Source organism: Chaetura pelagica, unplaced genomic scaffold (assembly GCF_000747805.2).
Source record: "Chaetura pelagica isolate M959 unplaced genomic scaffold, ChaPel_1.0 scaffold47, whole genome shotgun sequence".
Lineage (NCBI taxonomy): Eukaryota > Metazoa > Chordata > Aves > Apodiformes > Apodidae > Chaetura > Chaetura pelagica.
In genome coordinates, this window is record NW_009954140.1 from 1,338,703 (window position 1) to 1,359,187 (window position 20,485).

At 38.5% G+C, this 20,485-nt stretch overlaps 2 protein-coding genes across 4 annotated transcripts in view; one reads left to right on the plus strand and one right to left on the minus strand.

Moving 5' to 3' along the window:
- Positions 1-247: 247 nt before the first annotated feature.
- LUC7L3 (LUC7-like 3 (S. cerevisiae)) lies at positions 248-12,297 on the plus strand. 3 transcript variants are annotated; one of them, XM_010002672.1, is made up of 12 exons: positions 248-310; positions 1,010-1,049; positions 1,269-1,413; positions 2,134-2,208; positions 2,298-2,402; positions 3,467-3,628; positions 4,342-4,625; positions 5,182-5,342; positions 10,154-10,294; positions 10,400-10,505; positions 10,931-10,996; positions 11,845-12,291. In XM_010002672.1, exons 3-11 carry the CDS (start codon positions 1,291-1,293, stop codon positions 10,953-10,955), a joined length of 1,182 nt encoding a protein of 393 aa, XP_010000974.1. In that variant the 5' UTR covers positions 248-310; positions 1,010-1,049; positions 1,269-1,290; the 3' UTR covers positions 10,956-10,996; positions 11,845-12,291. The 3 variants fall into 3 exon arrangements, with proteins under 3 accessions (XP_010000974.1, XP_010000975.1, XP_010000973.1); XM_010002673.1 differs by having other exon boundaries at positions 10,931-12,297; XM_010002671.1 differs by having other exon boundaries at positions 10,400-12,297.
- Positions 12,298-16,265: 3,968 nt separating this feature from the next.
- LOC104393279 (ankyrin repeat domain-containing protein 40-like) overlaps positions 16,266-20,485 on the minus strand; it is a 13,037-nt gene continuing 8,817 nt past the window's right edge. Inside the window, exons 4-7 of the mRNA XM_010002760.1 lie at positions 19,767-19,915; positions 17,802-18,287; positions 17,111-17,286; positions 16,266-16,409 (exon numbers count right to left, since the gene is read on the minus strand). Coding sequence (XP_010001062.1) covers positions 16,266-16,409; positions 17,111-17,286; positions 17,802-18,287; positions 19,767-19,915 — 955 coding nt within the window. The remainder of the gene's footprint in view (positions 16,410-17,110; positions 17,287-17,801; positions 18,288-19,766; positions 19,916-20,485) is intronic.

Consider the following 20,485-nt stretch of genomic DNA (forward strand, 5'->3'; position numbering starts at 1 on the left):
TAGTCAAATATTATTTCATTCCTTTGGAAATACCAAATACTATATTGTATTTACAAATAGATGGCACTTTCCTGTGATCTTAAGTACTTAGCAGGAAAATGAAGAAATATCGTTATTGCAGTGGAAAATAAAACTTTTGGTAAAGGGGATTTTTACACTGTATTTTAGAAAATAGAAGTGATTACCTAAAATTAGTAATTCGCAAGGGACGAAATTGATGCCTGTTTCTTTCTTCTCTGTCAGGTTTGTAAATACTACCTTTGTGGGTTTTGCCCAGCTGAATTATTTACGAATACCCGTTCTGATTTAGGTAAGTCTGTAAGTCTTGTAACGTTTATTCACTTATATGTAATTACAATTGAACTTTTGTATTACTGAAAACCATCTCTAGATTGCTAGTAGTTTTCAAGTGATGGTATGAGGATGACATGTTTGGAGACAGTAACTGGGAGATAAAAAAAACTTCTTAGCATTAATTTCCAAGTCCATTGAAAAGTTTGATAGGCCAGGAAGGGTGGGAAATTTTAACATCTTTACCCTTATTAACTCGGGCCAAATACCTCCTAATTTTACTCTGAAGATCAGCATTTTAAGTAGCCAGTTCTTTATTACAAAGAACCCCAGAGCTTGGAAAGTGTTTGAAATTACTCTTTATATGTAATTTTTTTCCTTTTTTTTGGTCTTTTTTTTTAAGGGCCCCAGATGTTTTAAATTACTAATTTGTTTGTGTAATTTTACTGATGTGGATCTTGATCCGGAAATCCTGTTTTCTGTGAAGATTTCTTATGTCATTCAGAGTCTCCTTTGGTTTTATAATTAATAAACCATATTGGCATTATTTTTCTTTTATGTGTCTTTCAAACTGCAAGCAAAGGCAGTAGAAAGACATGCACACAACTCCCTGGGAAGTGTTGATAGCTCTGTTCAATCATAGTGCACAAACAAATGCTGTTGGAATGTGAATTCCATTCAGGAATGCAAGGTTAAACTTTTTGTGTGGTCTTTTTAGGTCCTTGTGAAAAAATTCATGACGAAAATCTACGTAAACAGTAAGTATGTTGGTTGCCATGTAGTGTTTCTAGTAATGCTTAATTATTTTTTTTTAAAACAACCCCAAGAAACTAATTGCTCTTTTATTTATGTAAACATTTATTTAAATGTATCATATTTTCTTACCTTGAGCAAGAACTTACAACATTGCCAGTTCTGTTGATTTTTCATATATTAGGGAGTGATGTGAGCTTTCATTTTTAAAATATTTTAACCAGGTACGAGAAGAGCTCTCGTTTTATGAAAGTGGGCTATGAAAGAGACTTCCTGCGCTATTTGCAAAGCTTACTTGCAGAGGTAGAACGCAGGATTCGAAGAGGCCATGCTCGTTTGGCACTGTCACAGAATCAACAGTCTTCTGGGGTGAGTCTGGAAGAATCATTGATGCAATTTTTCCTCTAGATAGCATCTTCATGTCTTCTTGTCCCCTGATGGATTTGGAGTAGTAACTGTGCTCTTGGAGCTTCCTGACTGCTCGGGTAACCTTGCTCCTTTTTGCTGTCCTAATTAGTTCTGTGCAAAGTCCAGTTGCTTCAGAAGGAGCTGTGCACAGTGTCCATTCAATAGAGCTTAATGACTGTGGAGTAGAGCAAAGGCTGGGGGGGAAGCAGATGTATAGAGATGTATTCTGGCAGCCAAAGAGGGACATTATTAACAAGTGCTTTTTGGATGAAGTCAGATTCTTCTGGATTTTGCTCAGAAGTTAAATTTCAGAGTCCATGGAATTCCAAGTTATACTTGAGTGTCTGCAAAGATATGCAATAGCTACATTGCAGCTTCAGAGTTTAAATTTAGGACTTTGAATTCAGGAATCTTACCTTTTATGGTCCAGAGCCTTGAATGTTTTTGTTGTTTTAGGAGGAATTAGTGTGACTGGAACTTGCTTCACTCAGTATGAGTGAAGTAGGCTGAGTTGAGGAGTGTTATATATTAAGACTAGACTTACTAGTAGGCCTTCATAGGAAGAGAGGCAAGAGAAAGTTACTCTTAACGTGTCTTTGGAATAGGAGAAGACATATATTAATGTGTTTTAAGTTATTTTAACTTAAACCAATTAAAAGCCCTACTTGTACTGTTTGGCAGGGAGCAGGACCTACTGGTAAAAATGAAGAGAAGATTCAGGTGTTAACTGACAAAATTGATGTACTTCTACAACAGGTGAGGATTTCTTACCCCCTGTAAGAGTGATCTCGTTCTTTTGTTACTTGATTAAAAATTATAGTTGAACTTTTTTTATAATCCTTTAGATTGAAGAACTGGGTTCAGAAGGGAAGGTGGAAGAGGCACAAGGAATGATGAAACTTGTTGAACAGTTAAAGGAAGAGAGAGAATTGCTGAGGTCTACAACTTCAGTAAGTAATATTTTGTAGTTTTGTCAGACATATTTCAATATTTGATGCAACAGTACATTATTAATAACCTTACATGGAAGGCATGCAAGTTCTGGGCAGTATTTATTAGACAATAACATGACATTTAAATGTGTAAATCTGGTGCATTGATTTCATGTGCTACCTTGAGAGTGGGTTTCATGCACACAAATTATTAAATTACTTACGCAGAAGTTCTAGAGGTGAGCTTGCATCTTATTGCAGTCTCAGTTAAACTTTGCTGTGTAGCTTCCACAACATAATTTCACTGAACTACCAATCTGACTGGGTTTCAGAAAGCTGTCATGTTAGGGCTCTGGCTAGAGTCATGTCTGACTTTGAGAGCTGCAGAAGCCAGGATGTTTTAAATAGCAACTTCCTGTCAACAAAAATGAGCTTACGTTTAAACATTATATTTTGGTGTTTAATAATCTGCTCAAATAGTGATTCCTATTTAATTTTTTAAAAGTTCTTAAATGTTGCAGACAATAGTGTTTGTGTCCATACTGCGTGATTCATGAATATTGCACAGCAATAATCACTTGGGCTTATGTTGAAATTCTGGTGTATTTCTTTGATGTCTGTTGAAACAGTGAATTAATTTCACCACCATCCTTTTAAATAGAAGCTTGACATTCCTATTGGTGTTTCTTCTTGTGATATTCTAGCCTTTTCATTCCTTGAGACATATTCCGTCACTATTCTGCAGCTCCAGACGTTTCAGTTGATGCCAAAAAAAAAAAACTTAAGTGAAAACTGATTTTTATTTTCCTTAATCCTGAGATTGCAAGGAAGCTGCAGATACGGCTGTATACATATTAATCCTTTGCACTGAGGAACAATGTTTGTTTTGTGTGTTGTCAAATCAGCTGTTTCCTTTTGGCTCAGATGAACAGGTGTGTGTAGCCCAGCTCTGAAGGCAAAGCATACAGGGTTTTAAGCTTTCACTAGTGCCTGGGATTTGACAGCAGTAGCAGTGAAGTTCTGAAGTTCTTCACTGGTTTTTGGCTGAAACTTTCCTTCTCATTTACCAAATGTTTTTGCAGACAATTGAGAGCTTTGCAGCCCAAGAAAAGCAAATGGAAGTTTGTGAAGTTTGTGGAGCCTTTTTAATTGTAGGAGATGCACAGTCCAGGGTAGATGACCACTTGATGGGAAAGCAGCACATGGGCTATGCCAAAATAAAAGCTACTGTAGAAGATTTAAAAGTAAGTATCTCTTCAGTTACTGAACACAAAAAATTGCTTGGAGGCTTCCTATGATAAACAAAAAGCTGCCCAGTGTTTTTTTTCAAGTGCATGAAAAACTTCAAAGATAATAGCATCACAGAATTGTTTGAGTTGGAAGAGACCTTTAAAGATCAGCTAGTCCAGTTCCCATGCAAGAGCAGGGGTATCTTCAACTAGATGAAGTTGCTCAGAGCCCATCCAACCTGACATGTAATGTTTCTAAAGATGAGGCATTTACCAACTCCCTGGGCAACCTATGCCAGTTTTTCACCGCCCTCACCAAAAAAAAAAATAAATTCTTCCTTATATATAGTCTGAATCTAACTGCAAAAGATGTTACAAGAAAATAAAATAGAATCTTACTGCACATTTAGTAGTGTGCTTGCGCTGATACTGTCATACATGACCACACTAGATAGAAGCAAAGATGTAAATTCAGGTGGGAAATTCTTGTGGCCCTTTGTAAAGAAGTGCTGTTTGGCCTGTGTCCTTGTGAGAATGACAAACAACAAAATTCTGCAACACAAATAATTGCTGTTTCAGGGATTTTAGAAAGTACTTCTATGTAGGCTGTCCTTTGTAAGAAAAAATCTGGAATGGCTTCTACATCCTCAGAATGTCTAAACTAAGTTATAATGAATGATTTATCTTGAGTAATCTTAATTTGTTTCTCTGGCCTTTTTCTTTTCAAGGAAAAGTTAAGAAAAAGAACAGAAGAACCTGACCGTGATGAAAGGTTAAAAAAAGAGAAACAAGAACGAGAAGAGAGAGAGAAAGAGAGAGAACGGGAAAGAGAAGAGCGGGAAAGGAAGAGACGACGTGAAGAGGAAGAGAAGGAAAAAGAGAGGGCTCGTGACAGAGAGAGGCGTAAAAGGAGTCGCTCCCGGAGTAGACATTCAAGCAGAACATCTGACAGAAGATGCAGCCGCTCAAGAGACCACAAAAGATCAAGAAGCAGAGAAAGAAGGCGAAGCAGGTGTGTGTGTGTGTGTGTGTGTGTGTGTGTGTAATTATTTCCATGTAACTTTCCAAACTGGTAAAGTATTGTGGGGACTCGATCTGTTAGCCTAGGTCACATCACTGATTTCTTAACTTCACTGTTCTCACCTCTTAAGTGAAGACATACCCTACTGTTTCTAAAGGTAAGCAGGCTTTTCTGCATTTTAGTTGACTCCTCTCTATTATTTAAAGAGACGGCATCATTGTGATGGAAGTGGAAGGAGCTTTGAGTAGACAAATGCTCCCAAAGAACAAGCTCTTACGTTGTTTTTTCCTTAAGTTGTTTAATTCATAGTAGTAGGTATTTTTAAGCTGTGTGGTTGAATGTTTGAGTGAAGAAGCCAATGTGAAGCCAGGTTTTACCTACTGAGAAATATTTATATACAATATGCTAAGGCTTGTTTTCAATTGGGTTTTTTTCTGCATATATTCAATGTCTTGGAAAGCGCTAGTGGTTTGCTGTTTTATCTACTGAGTTAGAAAATACCAGTTGACAATGACATCTTTGACATTTTCTCTGAATGTCACTTCAGGAGTCGTGACCGAAGAAGAAGCAGAAGTCACGATAGATCAGAAAGGAAACATAGGTCTCGCAGCAGGGACAGGAGGCGATCAAAAAGCCGAGATCGGAAATCCTACAAGCACAGAAGCAAAAGCAGAGAGAGGGAACAAGACAGGAAGTCCAAAGAAAAAGGTATGTTTATGTGAAGACTTGAGTTCATATCAAGTTCTAAAACTAATCTTTCCTTCAAGTCCAAAATCTTTTTCAGTCTTTCAGTGAGTGACTGAAAGCTCCTGGCATCAAATCAGATCTGGTTTTATAAACTGTGTATGTTGCTGTTAACCGATTTGAAGGATTTTGTTCATTCCAGTTAATTTCATGTGTGTGCATGCATACACCCCTGTGTCCACTTCTTCTCTGGTACAGTAGTTATGAAAAGCTCACCACTTTGCAAATTAAATGTGCAAGGATTTTGATGCATTTTAAGACCTGTTTACCTTCAGAAAAACATACGCCTGTTATCACATTTTCTTAAGAGAGCATTTAAAAAATAGACGCTTCTGTAATTACCCTTTGCTGGTGTTTCGTGGGAGATTATAGCTGGTTTTTCACGTATACTATCTATTACTTCTCTACCATGTTTCCTTTATTTTCCTTTAGCAATGCTTTTAAGTTTTTTTTTCTGATCTATGAGTGTAGTCCAAGACAAATCTTGCAGAATTTCTGTGATGCTTTGAATTATATTTCATGCCCTCTTCCCAGTCTCCTGCTTCCCCCCATCTTTCCTTTTTGTTGTTTTGTTGTTGTTGTTGTTGTTTGCTTTTTTAAATGGAAAATTGCTTTGTCAGTAATCAGGTGAGTCTCAGAGGAATGCTGTATTAGTCCTTGGAATGCTTTTATAGCAGCACAACAGCATTGATGGTGACTCACTGCTTCATCAAAGACTTCACCTTTAAGTAGGATTAAAAAGAGCTACAGAGAGAACACTACAGATTCACATTCTGTGAAAAGACACTAATTCACCGTTAATCCTAAATTTCCCCCTTTAAAAGTCTTCTGAAACTTCTGGAGGAATGTAATACTAATTTCTGGCTTAAACTGCTGGCTCTGTTGGGGCACTGACTAATGTCCAGTCTGAAACTGCCACCCCACTTCATTATTAGAGCTGACCATCAGTAATGGATGAAATAATTCTGTTGCCTTTCTAAGGTACTTCTGAGGTTCTCTGGAATGAAATGTGTTATGTGCATGTTTCTGTGCATGGGCCTGTTCACAGGCCTTACTTCTCCGTATTTTCCCTTTTCCATATTTATCCAGCCAGCTAGTTCCCAAAATGTTGGTAATGATTTGTGTATTTTTGACTGGTTTAATTTTTCTAGTTTATACTACAGTGCATTTTTAGTATTGACTCTTCTCTCATTTTGCTTTGCCCTTTATACGCAAGTGGTTTTTTGCTGCTTGCTTATTGGCAGTAAAACTGATGCATAGTTTTTTAAAGTTAGATTCAGTATTGTAGCCTGTATCTGTCCATTAGTTACTTTATTCCTACCTGATATTGTGCCTTTTTTGCCTACTTTATGAACAGATTTCTGGTACTTAGACAAGAATGTCCTATTTAGTATTTTGTGTGTATCTATGTATATGAATAACTGTGTTCTTATTTATTCAAATTTGGTCTGTTTTTTAGCTTAATGGCTTTTCAGTTCTTTCCTTAATCCTACCCTAAATAGAGGACCTAGTGGACTTTCTTCAGCATCTCAGTATTTTTAGTTTTAACTTGACTGATTTCCTTACTGGCCATTTTATTTGCTGCTTGCTACTTTCTTCCCCCAGACATGAGAACAGTGTGGTGATGCTGTGATGAAAAATTCTGCCTGGGAAAATCCATGACTTTTTTTGACTCTGTAATCATAACATTTGTAGAAACACAGAGGCCCTTAGAACAGGACTGTAATGCTGAAGAAGTTTGGTTTTTTCCCATTGTTGGGAAAATCTTTAATGTAAAAAAGGAGAAAAAAAACCCAAGCCACTAGCATTTAACAAGCAGGCATTGCATTTCTATGATGAAGCTGTAAACACCATTACATCCTCATGTTTGCAATGTGGCATTTTAGGTAGTTAAGGAGAAAGCTTTAGAGGTTAATCTATCTGAAGTGTGGCTGGCTACCTGCTCTACTGTCTGCACTAAAAGAAGGAACACAGAAGATAAGACTTAAGTTAGGATATTTGCTCCATTGGGATTACTGGATTCAGAATCTAATTGTCTTTATATAAACCATTGATCTGCAAAAGGGGCTGGTTGTAGCTACTCAAGGTACTGCCTTTCGTCTTGAAATCTCAAACTGCTTTATAAATGTGAATCTTAACAGGAAAAAAAGCAAGGCACAGCTGCCTAAGAATTACCTACTAAAATTAGTGCCATACTTTTAAAATTCAGAAGTCCTGGCTTCTTTCTTGTTCATTAAGATACTATGGAATACAGCAGCCTTTAAGATTGTAAGAGAAGAGTGTAATATAAAAATGGAGACACTTCATTTCTGACTGACATTTTGTGAAGGGACACGTTTGCTAAAGGAGAGAGCCTGCCAGCCATAAACACCAGCTGACCATTAGTTTAATAGAAGCCAGCAGAACACAACTGCTTCTCCACATAAACTGCAAAGTAGGTATAATAAATAGAAGGCTTTTTTAAGAGCAGAAAAATGTGTTCTGCAAGTATCTTCACTTTATGAAAGGTTAATACTGGAACATGCCTCCAGGCTACTTCAACTTGGCTCTTTTCCTTCCTAAATCTGGATTCATAGACTTAGGTAAAAATAATTATGTCTGAAATTGTGTTTTCATGTTAATGACTAAATGTCAGCAAATACTGTCAGGGCACCCAAACCCTCAGTAATACTGGATATGATGCTTGTATAATTGTTGCATTCTCTGAACAGTAAAACCATTCATGTTATCTTGGTAAGAATTCTCACAAAATATATCTTAGTTGCCCACACAAACTCAATCAGAAGAATGTGCATGTGCGGAATCAGGAAGCAAAGTCAATATTATGTCATTATAGCTGAACTAAGATACACAGTTTTAAGAGGAAACTAACTGTATGTGCTTTTAAAGAAAGAAATCTTACAGATTGAAAATACAGTGGAGGAACTTAACTGCTTGCAGATACTGCAGGAGTTGAAAGAAGTTCAGTTATTGGACTATTTGTTAAATACACTTTCTCAGTTCTGCTTGAAGGTTTTAGAAGAGTTCCATCTTTCATACCAGAGTTTATTAGTAGCTTTTTAACCTTAAACAAAATTATCCTTCCTGAAAAAATTTGAGAATCAAGCAAGACAAACAAACCCCTGCACACTGCACATCCATAGGGCTATTAAGATCTACCATATCTACATAGGACAGAAGATAAGATTATTGGACTGACTACTAGTCCTCTGCGGGGAAACAAGACTACTATTCCTCAGTGGATCTACGTGTGCATCGGAGATACCTATAAGACACAAAAAGAAGACTTTTTGACAAGGTTAGTTAGAGTGCAATCTACCTGCGGAGTTGGAAAACTGAGGGCAGACAGATACAAAATGATCAGTTCTTCAGTTAGTCTTTTGACATCACTGTGTGCTTTCTCCAAGCACCATGTACTGGGTGTGCTGCTTCAGGTGAAACCTCAGTAGTAGTGTTCAGTAGGCAGTTGCCCTCATTTCTGTGTGGGGGCTTCTCCCCTCCCTTTGGTGGTCTGTTTTAAAACAAAGAAGTTGAGATGTTGCTTCTCTTTTAAAGCTTAATTTCTGCTTTGTCTTTATGCCAGTCTAGGTGATAACATTATTTAAAGTAGCTTTTTCAGAGTGTTTTATCTGTGTGCTCCTGTGTTTGGGATATAATATATATTTATATTATTTATTTTAATTGCCCGGATAGCAGGGAATAATCAGAAAAAAGATCATGAATGTTGTTCTATATGATGACATCTGAGAGGTTGGTTCTTCACATATTTTTTTTTTTCTCTTCAAAGTGTCTTTACTGATCAAAGGTTGAATATTATGATGTGAAATAACACAGAAAGAGTTGATATTAAATTTGCAAATACTGAATTTATGGATGAGGCATGCAGCTCTAACGCAGAATGTTTTTCTTCCCGTGGAAATATTTTTACTTCTGGCTTCCTTCCTTCTTTGAAGACGTATTGAGGAAAAGATGAGTTTTTCAACAGTGTAGCAAACTTTTCAGTCAGCTTTCCAATTCATGATGAAATTGTGGGATCTATCCCATCTTGCTGTTGGTTAACCTTTGGAAAATAGTGCTTTTTATATCTTCCAAACTGTCATCCCAGACCTTCTTAATGAGTGGATTATGAATGACTGCTGGTTTTATAAAATTGAGAATTAATAACGTTGGCAAGTGTGCAGCTTCTGTGACATACTGTACAGGAAATTTTGGTTGTCACTGTGACCCACACCTTCAAAGCTAGTGGTGCTTAATATTGTTTGTTAACTTGGCTTGCTAGGTTTTTTTTAATTGGCAAGTATTGATCTATTTGATTATACAGTGGTGCATTGTCCCATCACTGTTTTCTGATTATTTTCTGAAGAACCATTTTTTAATGAGAACTGTAAGCCAGCCAAGACTATACACATCATCAACTAAAATTTGGGACCAAGAAGAGTCCCCCATAAATAAGGAAGCCATGCACCATAATGACACATTTGCTTAACTTCTTGACTGCCTCTTTACCTCAAATTTGTGCAGTTCAACAGACAGTTGAGTAGCTGTCTCTGTTAGGAGATCTGTCCTCTCTCTTCCCCACCCTGTACTGTCCCCTTTGACCTTTTTTTGTTCCCTCTCCATTCCAGCATGGTAGTCTGAAGGCTATTTCTGTAACTTTGAGTATTACTGTTATTGCTATAGAAAGTAATTACCCTTTTTGTATGCAATGTATATCTCACATGTGCAATGTTTGTTTTTACTTTGAAATCCATGGTCAATGTCTTCTTTCATGGCAGAAAAGAGGGGATCTGATGATAAAAAAAGTAGTATGAAGTCCAGTAGTCGAGAAAAACAGAGTGAAGACACAAATACAGACTCGAAGGAGAGTGATACTAAGAATGAGGTCAATGGGACCAGTGAAGACATTAAATCTGAAGGTGACACTCAGTCCAATTAAAACTGATCTGATATGACCTCAGATCAGACAGAGGTAAGTGCATTATTTCAAACTTTGATTAGGGCTTTTTGTTACTGTTTAACAGTGCAGCGTAAGTATGCACAGATGAAGATGGAACTAAGCCAAGTAAGAAGACATACTAAAGCACCTTCTGAAGGAAATGACAGTGTAGTCCTGCAAAACATTTTGAGGTACATTGTTTTGTCTCAGCTCTTTTGTAGCAGACTCGTGCCCCCATTAGTGTGCCTCTTTGGGACATAATTGTAATATAGCCACCATAGAAAAATTAATTATCCTTTTTTATTTTTAGGGATTTTGTTATCGTTTTTTAAAAAAAAAAAAAAAGTTGAACTGTTTTTGTATTTAAGTCCATATTGTGTTGGTACATGAGCAGAAACTTTTGCTTTAATACTTAATGTTTGAGGCACATGTTGGACTACTTTTGTTTTCATATAAACTGCTAGTATTTCTTTGTCGAGGATGTTTCTAGTTTTTTTTTGCTTTATTGCCTTGCATTCTAATGCAGTTTGTTCTGTAACTCGAGAGCCAGTAGCATTGGATTGATGGAAGTGTAGGGTTTATGAATTATTGCAGCTGACTACCATACCTCACACAGCGTTGGTGTTGTGAGCGGCCCATGAAAAGCCAAATTAAAAATCAAGGATTCAGTCAAACTAAGCAGGTACTCATGCCAGGTACTCCTTTCTCTACCCACATCCATGTTTGAATGCTGTTGCCTGTAATCTTTAAGCTTACTGTTGTGTTTTTGATTTTCAAGATAGTGAAAAGGACTTTTTGTGTATTGTGTGAATACTGTACATCTGATGTTAACAGAATGGAATTTTCTTTCGACTGTGTGTAGGGATGCAGTGCTGCCCAGAATTAGATATCTTTAAAGAGTTTAAAATGCAATAAACACTACATAATAACCGCCTTGTTACTTTCAATGCAATTCAAGTCTTTAAGAGGTATGTGTTTAATATTTCCTACTGTGTAGGAGAGTTTGCAGTCAGCCATAATACAGAGGAGTGGCTGATAACAAGCTTCTAAGGCAAATGTAAATGCAAAGGCAGATGCCACCAGATGATTACAATGTTCATGGCAAGAATGTGTGCTGAAAAACTGTCTCTTGGAAATGAAACAGCCAAACAATAGGAAATACAAATACTGTATTAAAAGGAAAACTTGAAGTTTTTTCCTCACTCTTGACATAGCTTTCTTACAGAAGGTCTTTAGTTGTATTCCTGAAATAAGGAATAACAATGGAGAGTACAGCTGATAAATGAGCTTCTTGAAACATAAATTGCTAATGTAGTTTCATTATTTATGCTAGGAACTCTTAATGTTGATTATTAAACTTGATTATTAAACAATTAATGCTATACTATTGCTTCTAAAGCCAGTTATGTTCAATGTTGACATTTTTATAGTTAAGATGACAGCTAACAACTGGGCCAATATATATAAATGGTAAAATAAATGCTCCTAATGCTGTCTAATTGTCTGTTTTCCCAAAATTTTGCATTATAGGACTACAACGTGAAGACTCTGCGAAGACAGGGGAAGACAGCTTAAACTGAAGATCTGCTTTAAAATGAGGTGAAAGAAAGCTGTAGTGGCATAGAAAATATAAAGTTGAATTAGAAATATTTTTTTTTAATAAAATTTAAGTCAGGACTGGTGTTTCCTCCCAGAGTTCAGAAAGATGTGTTGATAATAGCATATATGCTATTGAGAATATAAGTCCTGTATCCTTTTTTTTTCTTTAAGACTTTTTAAGATAAGAAACCAACGTAACCTGAACACATGGCTTGCTCAGTGTTTAATTGCAAGTTTTCATTCTTGGACTTTAAAACACAAGAATAAATGTTTAGTATTTGTGTGAATCGAACTAAAACGAATCCCATTTTTACAACTAAGCTATTCCTAGCTTCTTGATATACAAGAAATGGAAATAAAGTATCTTTGAATTTCTGTTACAAATTTGATTGTCTCTGTCATTGAACGTTTAATATTAAATAAGTTTCTTTCCTAATAAACCTACTTATGTCTTCAAGCTTAGTCCACTAATTTGGATGCTTAGTTATTCTGTGGTGTTTGTGGGTTTGAGGTTTTTTGTGCCCTCAGTACTTCATTTCAAGCTTACTTCTACGTGGTGGTTGGATTTGTGTCCCCTAGAAAGTACAGCTTATGCTGCGCTTGGTTAAGAAGGCATAGAAATCTTGCAATAAAAATGTAGATGTTGGGTCTTTATAAAGCAGTTGGACTTTCACAGCGTTATCAGAAAGATGCTACTGCTGAGATGAGCCATCAGACTCCTTACATTGTAGTATCAGTTTGGAATATTAGTTAACTGCTGTGTGCAGTTGGTAGACATGCACAAGTCTGCATGTTACAAGGGGAATGAGATGTGCCTTATGCTTTTGTGTGAAGCTGCAGTGCAGGCATTATAGTTCCTGTTGGAAGAGAACTGCAAAGTGTACTAGTCTGCAGCAGAGAGTGAAATCAGTGCTATGTCTGTAAGGCATTGAATTGACATTTTTAAAAAATAAAAGCATTATTCTTCATATTAGTATTCAGGACTTGACCACACATGTTCACTGAAGTCACACATAGACAAGGCGCTATTGTAACTTGCTGCTTCTCAGTTTGGTGTGCCTTTTATCTTCAGACTGTGGAAGGGCACTCATGTTGGTCCTTCTGTGAAACAGAGTGCTGGCTTTTGTTAAGGAGCAATACCCCATGCAGACAGGACAGCCATGTTCCCTTTTTTGATTTGTATCTTTCTAAAGCAGACACCCATACAGGGGCACAGATGATTGAGATGGTGTGGTGGTTTTTTTTAAAACCAAGAAAAATTAATGCCAGTAGGAGGAAGCAAAATTATAAGTAAGTTCTAATTATGGACATTGCATAAACACCTATTTTGAAATGTGCATAAGAGACATGATTCAGGTAGTGCCTGGATGTGTTAATTCTTCCAGTGGCTGAAAGGTTGGTGTTGACCTTCCATGGTACGTGTTTGTATAGGACTAGCATTTTTCCATTCCTGATTTTGCAGAGGTATAAATGATAAAATCAGGTACCTTGCAAGTACATGGGACTGGAATTCAGGTTCTGAGATGTCTGACAGTGTACTCTTTATCTAGTGCATTGAAGATAAAGGAAAACTTCCATCTATTAATTCAGTACCTTTCCAGTGCCTGCCTTGAGATTTGACTGTAATGAGCATCTCCACAATAGATTAATCTGTGTGAGAAGTGTCATCTTCAGAGCTTGAGCTCAGGATAAATACCACCTTAGATTTCTAGGAATGCTAAGCTTATTTAAGTAAGCACCTCCTACATGCTGGTTTTGACATCTTGTATTAGGTGTTAAAAATGTACTGGATATGGTTGTATTAAAATGTTAAGACCATCCTGCCTGCTCTAGATTGCCTCGTCATACCCTCCACCCTCTAAAAAAGGAAGAGATCTAGGTACTTGAAACAACTGGTACTTTAATATCAGTGAAGAGCAGCAATGTCAATTCAATACAAGTTTGTAGTGCAAACAAAAGTTGTCCTTGGAAGAACAGTAAGTTTTGTAAACTTAGTTTCAGTTGTCATACCAATAATTTATTGTTCAAAGAAAAAACCCAACCAAACAAAAAACAGTTAATGTAAGTAGTGTGCCTTAGAGTTTATCAAACTGCATAAAACATACAAAAATATTTCTCTGAATGCATAGACTTACTGTTATAGTCAGATCATGATTAAAGTTTTAGTCTTAACCACATTAACAGTTATTCTTTGTGGAAACTCTAGCAAATAAAGCTTATTTAAACCAGCTGCTCCTCTAGCTGAATGTTTAGTGATTAGTGGAGGCTCTTAACAGATTTCCTGAATAAAGGAACTGAAGAGAAATTAGATACTCTTTAATTTTGAGCCATTTAACTACTACTGTTTTTGAACAGTTATTGCACATAATCTGAACTAGTCTCCAAGTTGTGCTGAAAAGATAAAGGAACAATTGTTAAAATTAAAGTCCTTTCCTGTCCTACAATACAAAGCAGGAGCCATAGTTAGGAAATTTTACTTCATACTGTGTCACAGGCTTGAGCTTGCCAGGAGTTGAATTGGGCTTCAAAGTAGCCCAGCTCCTGGAGAGGGAAGGGCCAGGACTGAGAAGGGGGGAGTTAGAAGAGTTGAAGAGCTAAGATGTATGTGCAGCAAGGAGGAAAGGACCATCATTATTTTGAATGCGCTGAGCATTTTAAGCCTAGAGTAACTGGGTGAAATCCTGAACCCAGAGTCACCCTTCTGGCAGAAGGGGCTTCTGTATCCTTCTGACCTGCAAGCTTTTGCTAACCTTGCCTGGAGGAGCCAGCACTTCAGGGATAATTTATATAGAATCATTAAGGTTAGAAGAGACCTTAGAGATCATCTAGTTCCAACCCCCCTGCCATGAGCAGGGAACCCTACCACTAGATCAGGTTGTCCAACCTGGCCTTAAAAACCTTCAGGGATGGGGATCAACAGCCTCCCTGGGACACCCGTTCCAGTTCCTCACCAGCCTTAAGAGTGAAGTGCAGCTGTGCTGCAGGAGACAAAGACGGGCAGGGGGGTAGCCATGCTGCTCCTACCAAAACATGTTGATTGTGCTATTTATGGTCTGAATGTCAACAACAACAAACACTGCGTCAGCTGTGCATAAGCTCTGCTCTAGTGCAGCTTAATCAAGCAAGAGATGGAAGGAAAAATCAATAGTACAAGGGCGGTGGGGGTGGGGGGAAGCATCTCGATGCCAGGGAAAAAACCCTTCACCTACCCCAGTACTCAAGTTAAGGTTTTTGGTGCAAAGGTCATCATTGCAGTTTTTTGGTCCAAAAGAAACCAGAAAACCTCCTAAGGTGTAACTGCAGATGACCATGTTAACAGGAAAAGCTTCAGGCTCTTACACTGCAACTCAGATAGCTTTGTACTGAAAGGGAGCAACTTCATGCTGTGTTCCAATGATTACTTTTGCCATACATAAACCACAAATTGATGTTTTCTCTACTGCTTTGCTTAAATGCAATTTAAGCAGTCTGTAGCTTAACCAGCCTCATGGGTTGGTTTACCCCCACACCCCTAAAATAAAAATCAATTGACAGCACCTGGAGGCATTTAGCCCTTTCTTTCATCAGTGCTTATCTGGCTGAAGCTTTTTACACCATACACTAAATAAATAAATGAAACCATGGACGCAACTTTGGTCTCCCTCCTGAGCTCCTGAAACATACAGGCTTTCTTTTGCTTTGTGACCCATGCTGAATTAAAAGGCTTCCATATTTTTTGTGGAGGTGGAGAGAGGCCATCACTGAAGTTCCTATATTCTCATACTGGAAGGAAACAAACATTTAAATGTGGACACTTACTCCACTTATTTTCAGCCCAGTGACAGTTTTTTGCCTGCCACTGCACAGCATTCAAGATTTCTGTCCCCAGCAGGCACTACACTGCATCTTGGTAAAGAGCAACTGTTGATTGTATGCCAAATACCCCCTGATGTTCAACTTAATCAGGAAGTTTAAAATATATATATTTTTACACACACACACACATACACATACAATTTCCTGAATCTCTTTTCCATTACTCTTACTTGGTCATAGAGTGGGAGTAATCAACATGCTTTTCATAGCAATAATTAAGTCTTTCCTGCCCTTTGTTGCCAAATACAACCAACAAACTTCATTGAGATACACTGGAAGCATATGATTTTAGTAGACAAATGAGGTATCCCTTATCTGAATACAGTATCAAGTAAAAAAATAAAAGCAAAGGGGGTATTAAATATAAAATATAAACTATTAGTTAAAATAGTAACCCTAACAATAACTTAAGGTTTTACATATGCTTAATTCACTGCCTTCAAAAGGTGGCAGCATAGAATTACCAGATCTTCATACTCTAGATGCATCCAGAAGAGTCAGTAGGTCAGCTTTGATGCTCTACTGTTGTAGCATGATCTCTCTGTCAAAGTTGATGCAGCATTTCTGAAAGGAGAGCTGTCACTTTTCACAAGAACTAACTCCAGCTCTTGGAAGTCCTGAAGTCTGGCAACATCCTTGTCCTTTTAAAGAACAGAGCTACGTGTTACTTCTAAACATACCTGGTCTTCCTTTGTAAACATAAGAATAGCTAAATAAAGTAAAAATTAAAATTCCAGGGAAGTCACACCCAACAGCAGGAATAAATAATTAAAGAAGAAAATGCCATCAGAAGACACTCTCTTTCAAAGCATGTTTGGTTTTTTTTCTCTCCTTGAACCTCATTTAGATTTGCCTGCATTGGTGCATGTCACTTAACTCAGAGTTGTGACCAAACGCATTTTAGTTACAGACCTCCAGAATAGGTATTTTTGAACCAGAAGAGCATGTTCATTTGCTAATGAACATTCGTTAATGGTGTGTCTTTAAATTATTCACACGGCAATTTGTGGGTTTTTCTCTCCTTGCTATTCTTTTTAGGCAAGCAAATAGTGAAGCAATACATGGCAATTATGTTAAAAGCACAACTAATGCACTGTTCTGATACATTCTTTTTAAAAAACAGTCAAGCCTTAATAGTTTCATGTGTTTTAGGAGCTGAAATACTCTGCTTAGTTTGACAAGAGTTGTGATGGAAGTTAAAAGTCCAATATCCTTATGAATTGATGAGTTTTAGTCAGTTTTTGCTTTCGCAAGGCCACATCCACCTTTTGCTGATCTTTTTTAAAAAAATACCTTCTCTGGTGTCTGCAAAGTCAAATTCATCTCAGATTTCAATTCTTACCTTTCTTACTAGTGTATTAGGCAATTTTCTGATCTTCTCTACTTGTTCTGGATTAACACCCAATTCACAGCAACTCACTCGGAGCAGATCTTGGTAGGTCAGTTCTTGTCTGTCCAGTTCAATTTCAATGAAGTCATTGTCTCTCAGGTTCTGGACTCTCACCTTCAGCACAAGTTCTGATTGGGAAAAAAATACTAAAAGTTATTTGTTTGTTTTTTCCTCAAAAAAAACCCCAACTCATACCTAACACTACAATAGTCACCATTATCCTTCAAATAAATGTTTTACAACACAATGCCTGTTGCTTCATCCAGAAATCCCATGCAGTTAATGGAAGCTTTCATTTGAACAGAAATACTGGGGGAATCTTACCTGTTAAAAATCTGATCCATCCAGTTACAAACTTGTTACCAAACTACCGGAGATAGATTTGATACTATATAACACAATTCAAAATATGAAAGTTTATCTTGCTTGGACAAATCTTTCCATCGAAGTATTAATGTTTTTAAAATTCAGTATAACAGTTATTTTACTTAGCAGAGGAGAAATATGTTCTGGGTGCTTTTGGCCAATCCAACATCTCTGCCTCTATTCCATGTCTGAACGTGGAATGATTCTTTATCTTCCACCCAGTAAAGAAAACACGGAACAGAACATCAGAGAAGGATGGGAAGTTACACATCATTACCTTGCATGTTACATGGGAACGTTCCAGTAAAGAAAAAGGGCTGAAAGGCTGGTGCAGGACCAGGGGGGGAGTTGTCAGAGTGCAGTGGTACAGGCTGTTGAGATGCCAGCTCCTTCCCTTGGCTGCCAGGCCAGCAGGGCTGGCACTCGGGGCCGTTCTGTGCTTCAGGCTCGGTGCATTTTGGTGCCGGGCTCGTTCCTGCTGGGACCAGCAGCTGTTCTGCAGTGTCTAGGGCAGGAACATCATCCTCGCTGTTGCAGGATGTAGGTGTGCATATGCTTTCAACCTGAGCTGCTGATGAGCAAGGGCTAGTTTCACACTGGGAAGCAGAAGAGATGGAAGCACTTTCATTCTGGGTTTCTGCCAAGCTCTCTGGAATGCTTTCTTGGGTGGTAACGTAAGGGAATGGTGGGTTGGCCAAGTAGTTTGCAACAATTGGCAAATTTAAAGCCTTCACTCCTTGAATTTCAGTTTCATCCTCTACTACTGAAGTGCAAAAATAGGGAGAGAAAAAACATGTTATTGGAGAGATCTTTCTCATTCTGAATATAGTTAGTCTTCCTATTGTGTCTTAAAACTGCATCACATTCTGATGTAATCAGAGGTGACACTAATGATTCATAACGTGACATCTGGAAGGCAAGTAGCTGTAAAATCCATGAAAAATCCACAAATGTATGCAATGTATTGTGTTTTTTAAAAGCAAAGTGAGAAAAACATAATGTCATTTCTAGCAGGTTATTCCAGTGTTTTCCAAGAAACTGACTGACCAGTGATGACCCATGCCAGCAAATTTAACCAAATATTTCTTTGGGCAAGTCACCATCCAATATAATACCCAAGCCAACTCTTCTCTTGTTTTAAAGTACTACAGTAACTGACATTCTTGCCTGACTGACCAACTCTTCTCTTGCTTTAAAATACTACAGTAACTGACATTCTTGCCTGACTGAGGATGACAGGACATTAATACTAATGTCAGTGGAGTTCAGAAAGGTCTGCTCAATAGCACTACACTCCCAGAATAAAAACCATTTAGGAGAATATAAGTGATAGGTGTTTACTCCCCAGGAAACACATGAAAGCTTAACACACAGGAAAATAATGCAACTATGAACAGAGTTCATTAACACATACTTGACAGTTTAGACGTTAAAAAAGGAATGCAAGTCATCTGACATGAAGGCCAAGAGATGAGCACCTTGCCCCAAAAAACCAGCAAAGAATATTCATGCAAAGAACATGCAGTTCCTCAGTTGTGACACTTGTAACCTTAGCCATGATTTAGCTGCAGCTTCAAGGCAACTGTGCACTGTTGATGTAAAACTGTATCATTGTAGAGAGCAATTTAAGTGTAATTAGCAGAAGATAGAACATCAACATTTCCCAAGGTGAAGTACTTAAAACTTTGAACCTGAAGCGCAGTACCTGGGTGTAAACATGCACTGGCAGTTCAGAAATGTCACACACATCTAACTAGGTTTGTTGTGCACGTTAAAACTGCAAGATGACAGAACTATGAGGCAAAAGTTCATCAAAGAGCAAGTCAAAGTAAAAACAAAATGCTCAGAAGCTGTAATTTCTGAAATGCTGCAGCTGAGTGGATTTGTAAGATTTCTCACGGTCAGACAACAATCCAACTGTCCAACTGGGAAATCCTCCATTTGCAGCCTGCATCCTAGCTCCTGTCTAGTCAAGGCAAACAGGACTTCAGCAGCATGTTCCCTAAAGCATACACCTTCTTCAATCTCCTGATGACACAGCACAGAACTAAAGGCCTTCCTACCTGAGATCCCCAAGTCTGTTTGCTCGAGTATGAACCCCAGTTGTTATAAATCACAGCTATCTAATGAGATTCAGTAACCCTACCCAAAGTTTGCCAACCTACTGCCTCAGATAAAAGCACTAACAACGCTTTAGTCCTCAGACCAAGAATCCTAGATGACTTTTAAACGGGAACAGTACCTCCCAAGATCTTCCGGATGTCTGGTTTTGAAGTTAGCTCTGCAGCCAGCTCCCCTTTGGAGGTGAGGATCTGCTTATCTGCACCAGCATCCAGCAGGCAGGAGACCACCTGAGCATGGTTCCGCTTGGAGGCCCAGTGCAAACAGGTCCTGCAGGGAAGGAAGCAGAGGATTGTGCTGTCAGCCCCAGATCCACCTCCTCACATGCCCGTCCTAATTCGCCCGAGCTGCCTGTAGAGCGACAACACCTGGGAATGAAGTTCCCTTCACTGCGTCGCTGTTGGGAAGTTGCGGTTCTGTGCGAAGTTCTGCAGGGCTGAACTTTTTAGCTCTTTTACCTTTTTGCAGCACTTTTACCTGGATGCAGCACAAAGAGAGCCCTGTGAGGGGCTGAGCCCTGTGTCTCCTTGGACATGAGCAACTTGAGAAGGTGCCCTCGAGCAGGGACAGGTGTGAGCAGGGTGGCCTCCCCTCACTATGATCCTCTTTAGCAGTAAATCTCAAAGCCTCCCGAGATTAGCATTTCCTTTTTTGTAAGCAGCAAAACCAAGAGGAGCTGCGCCCTCCGGGCAGCGCTCCCCTAACGAGGGGTGCCCAGAGCCGCGTGTGGGGACCCCTGCCCCACCCAGAGCCCCGGGCCAGGCAGAGGCAGCCCCAGGCCCGGCCGGACACCGCGCTCGGGACCCGCCCCGGGCAGAGGAGGGAACCCCAACCTCCCCC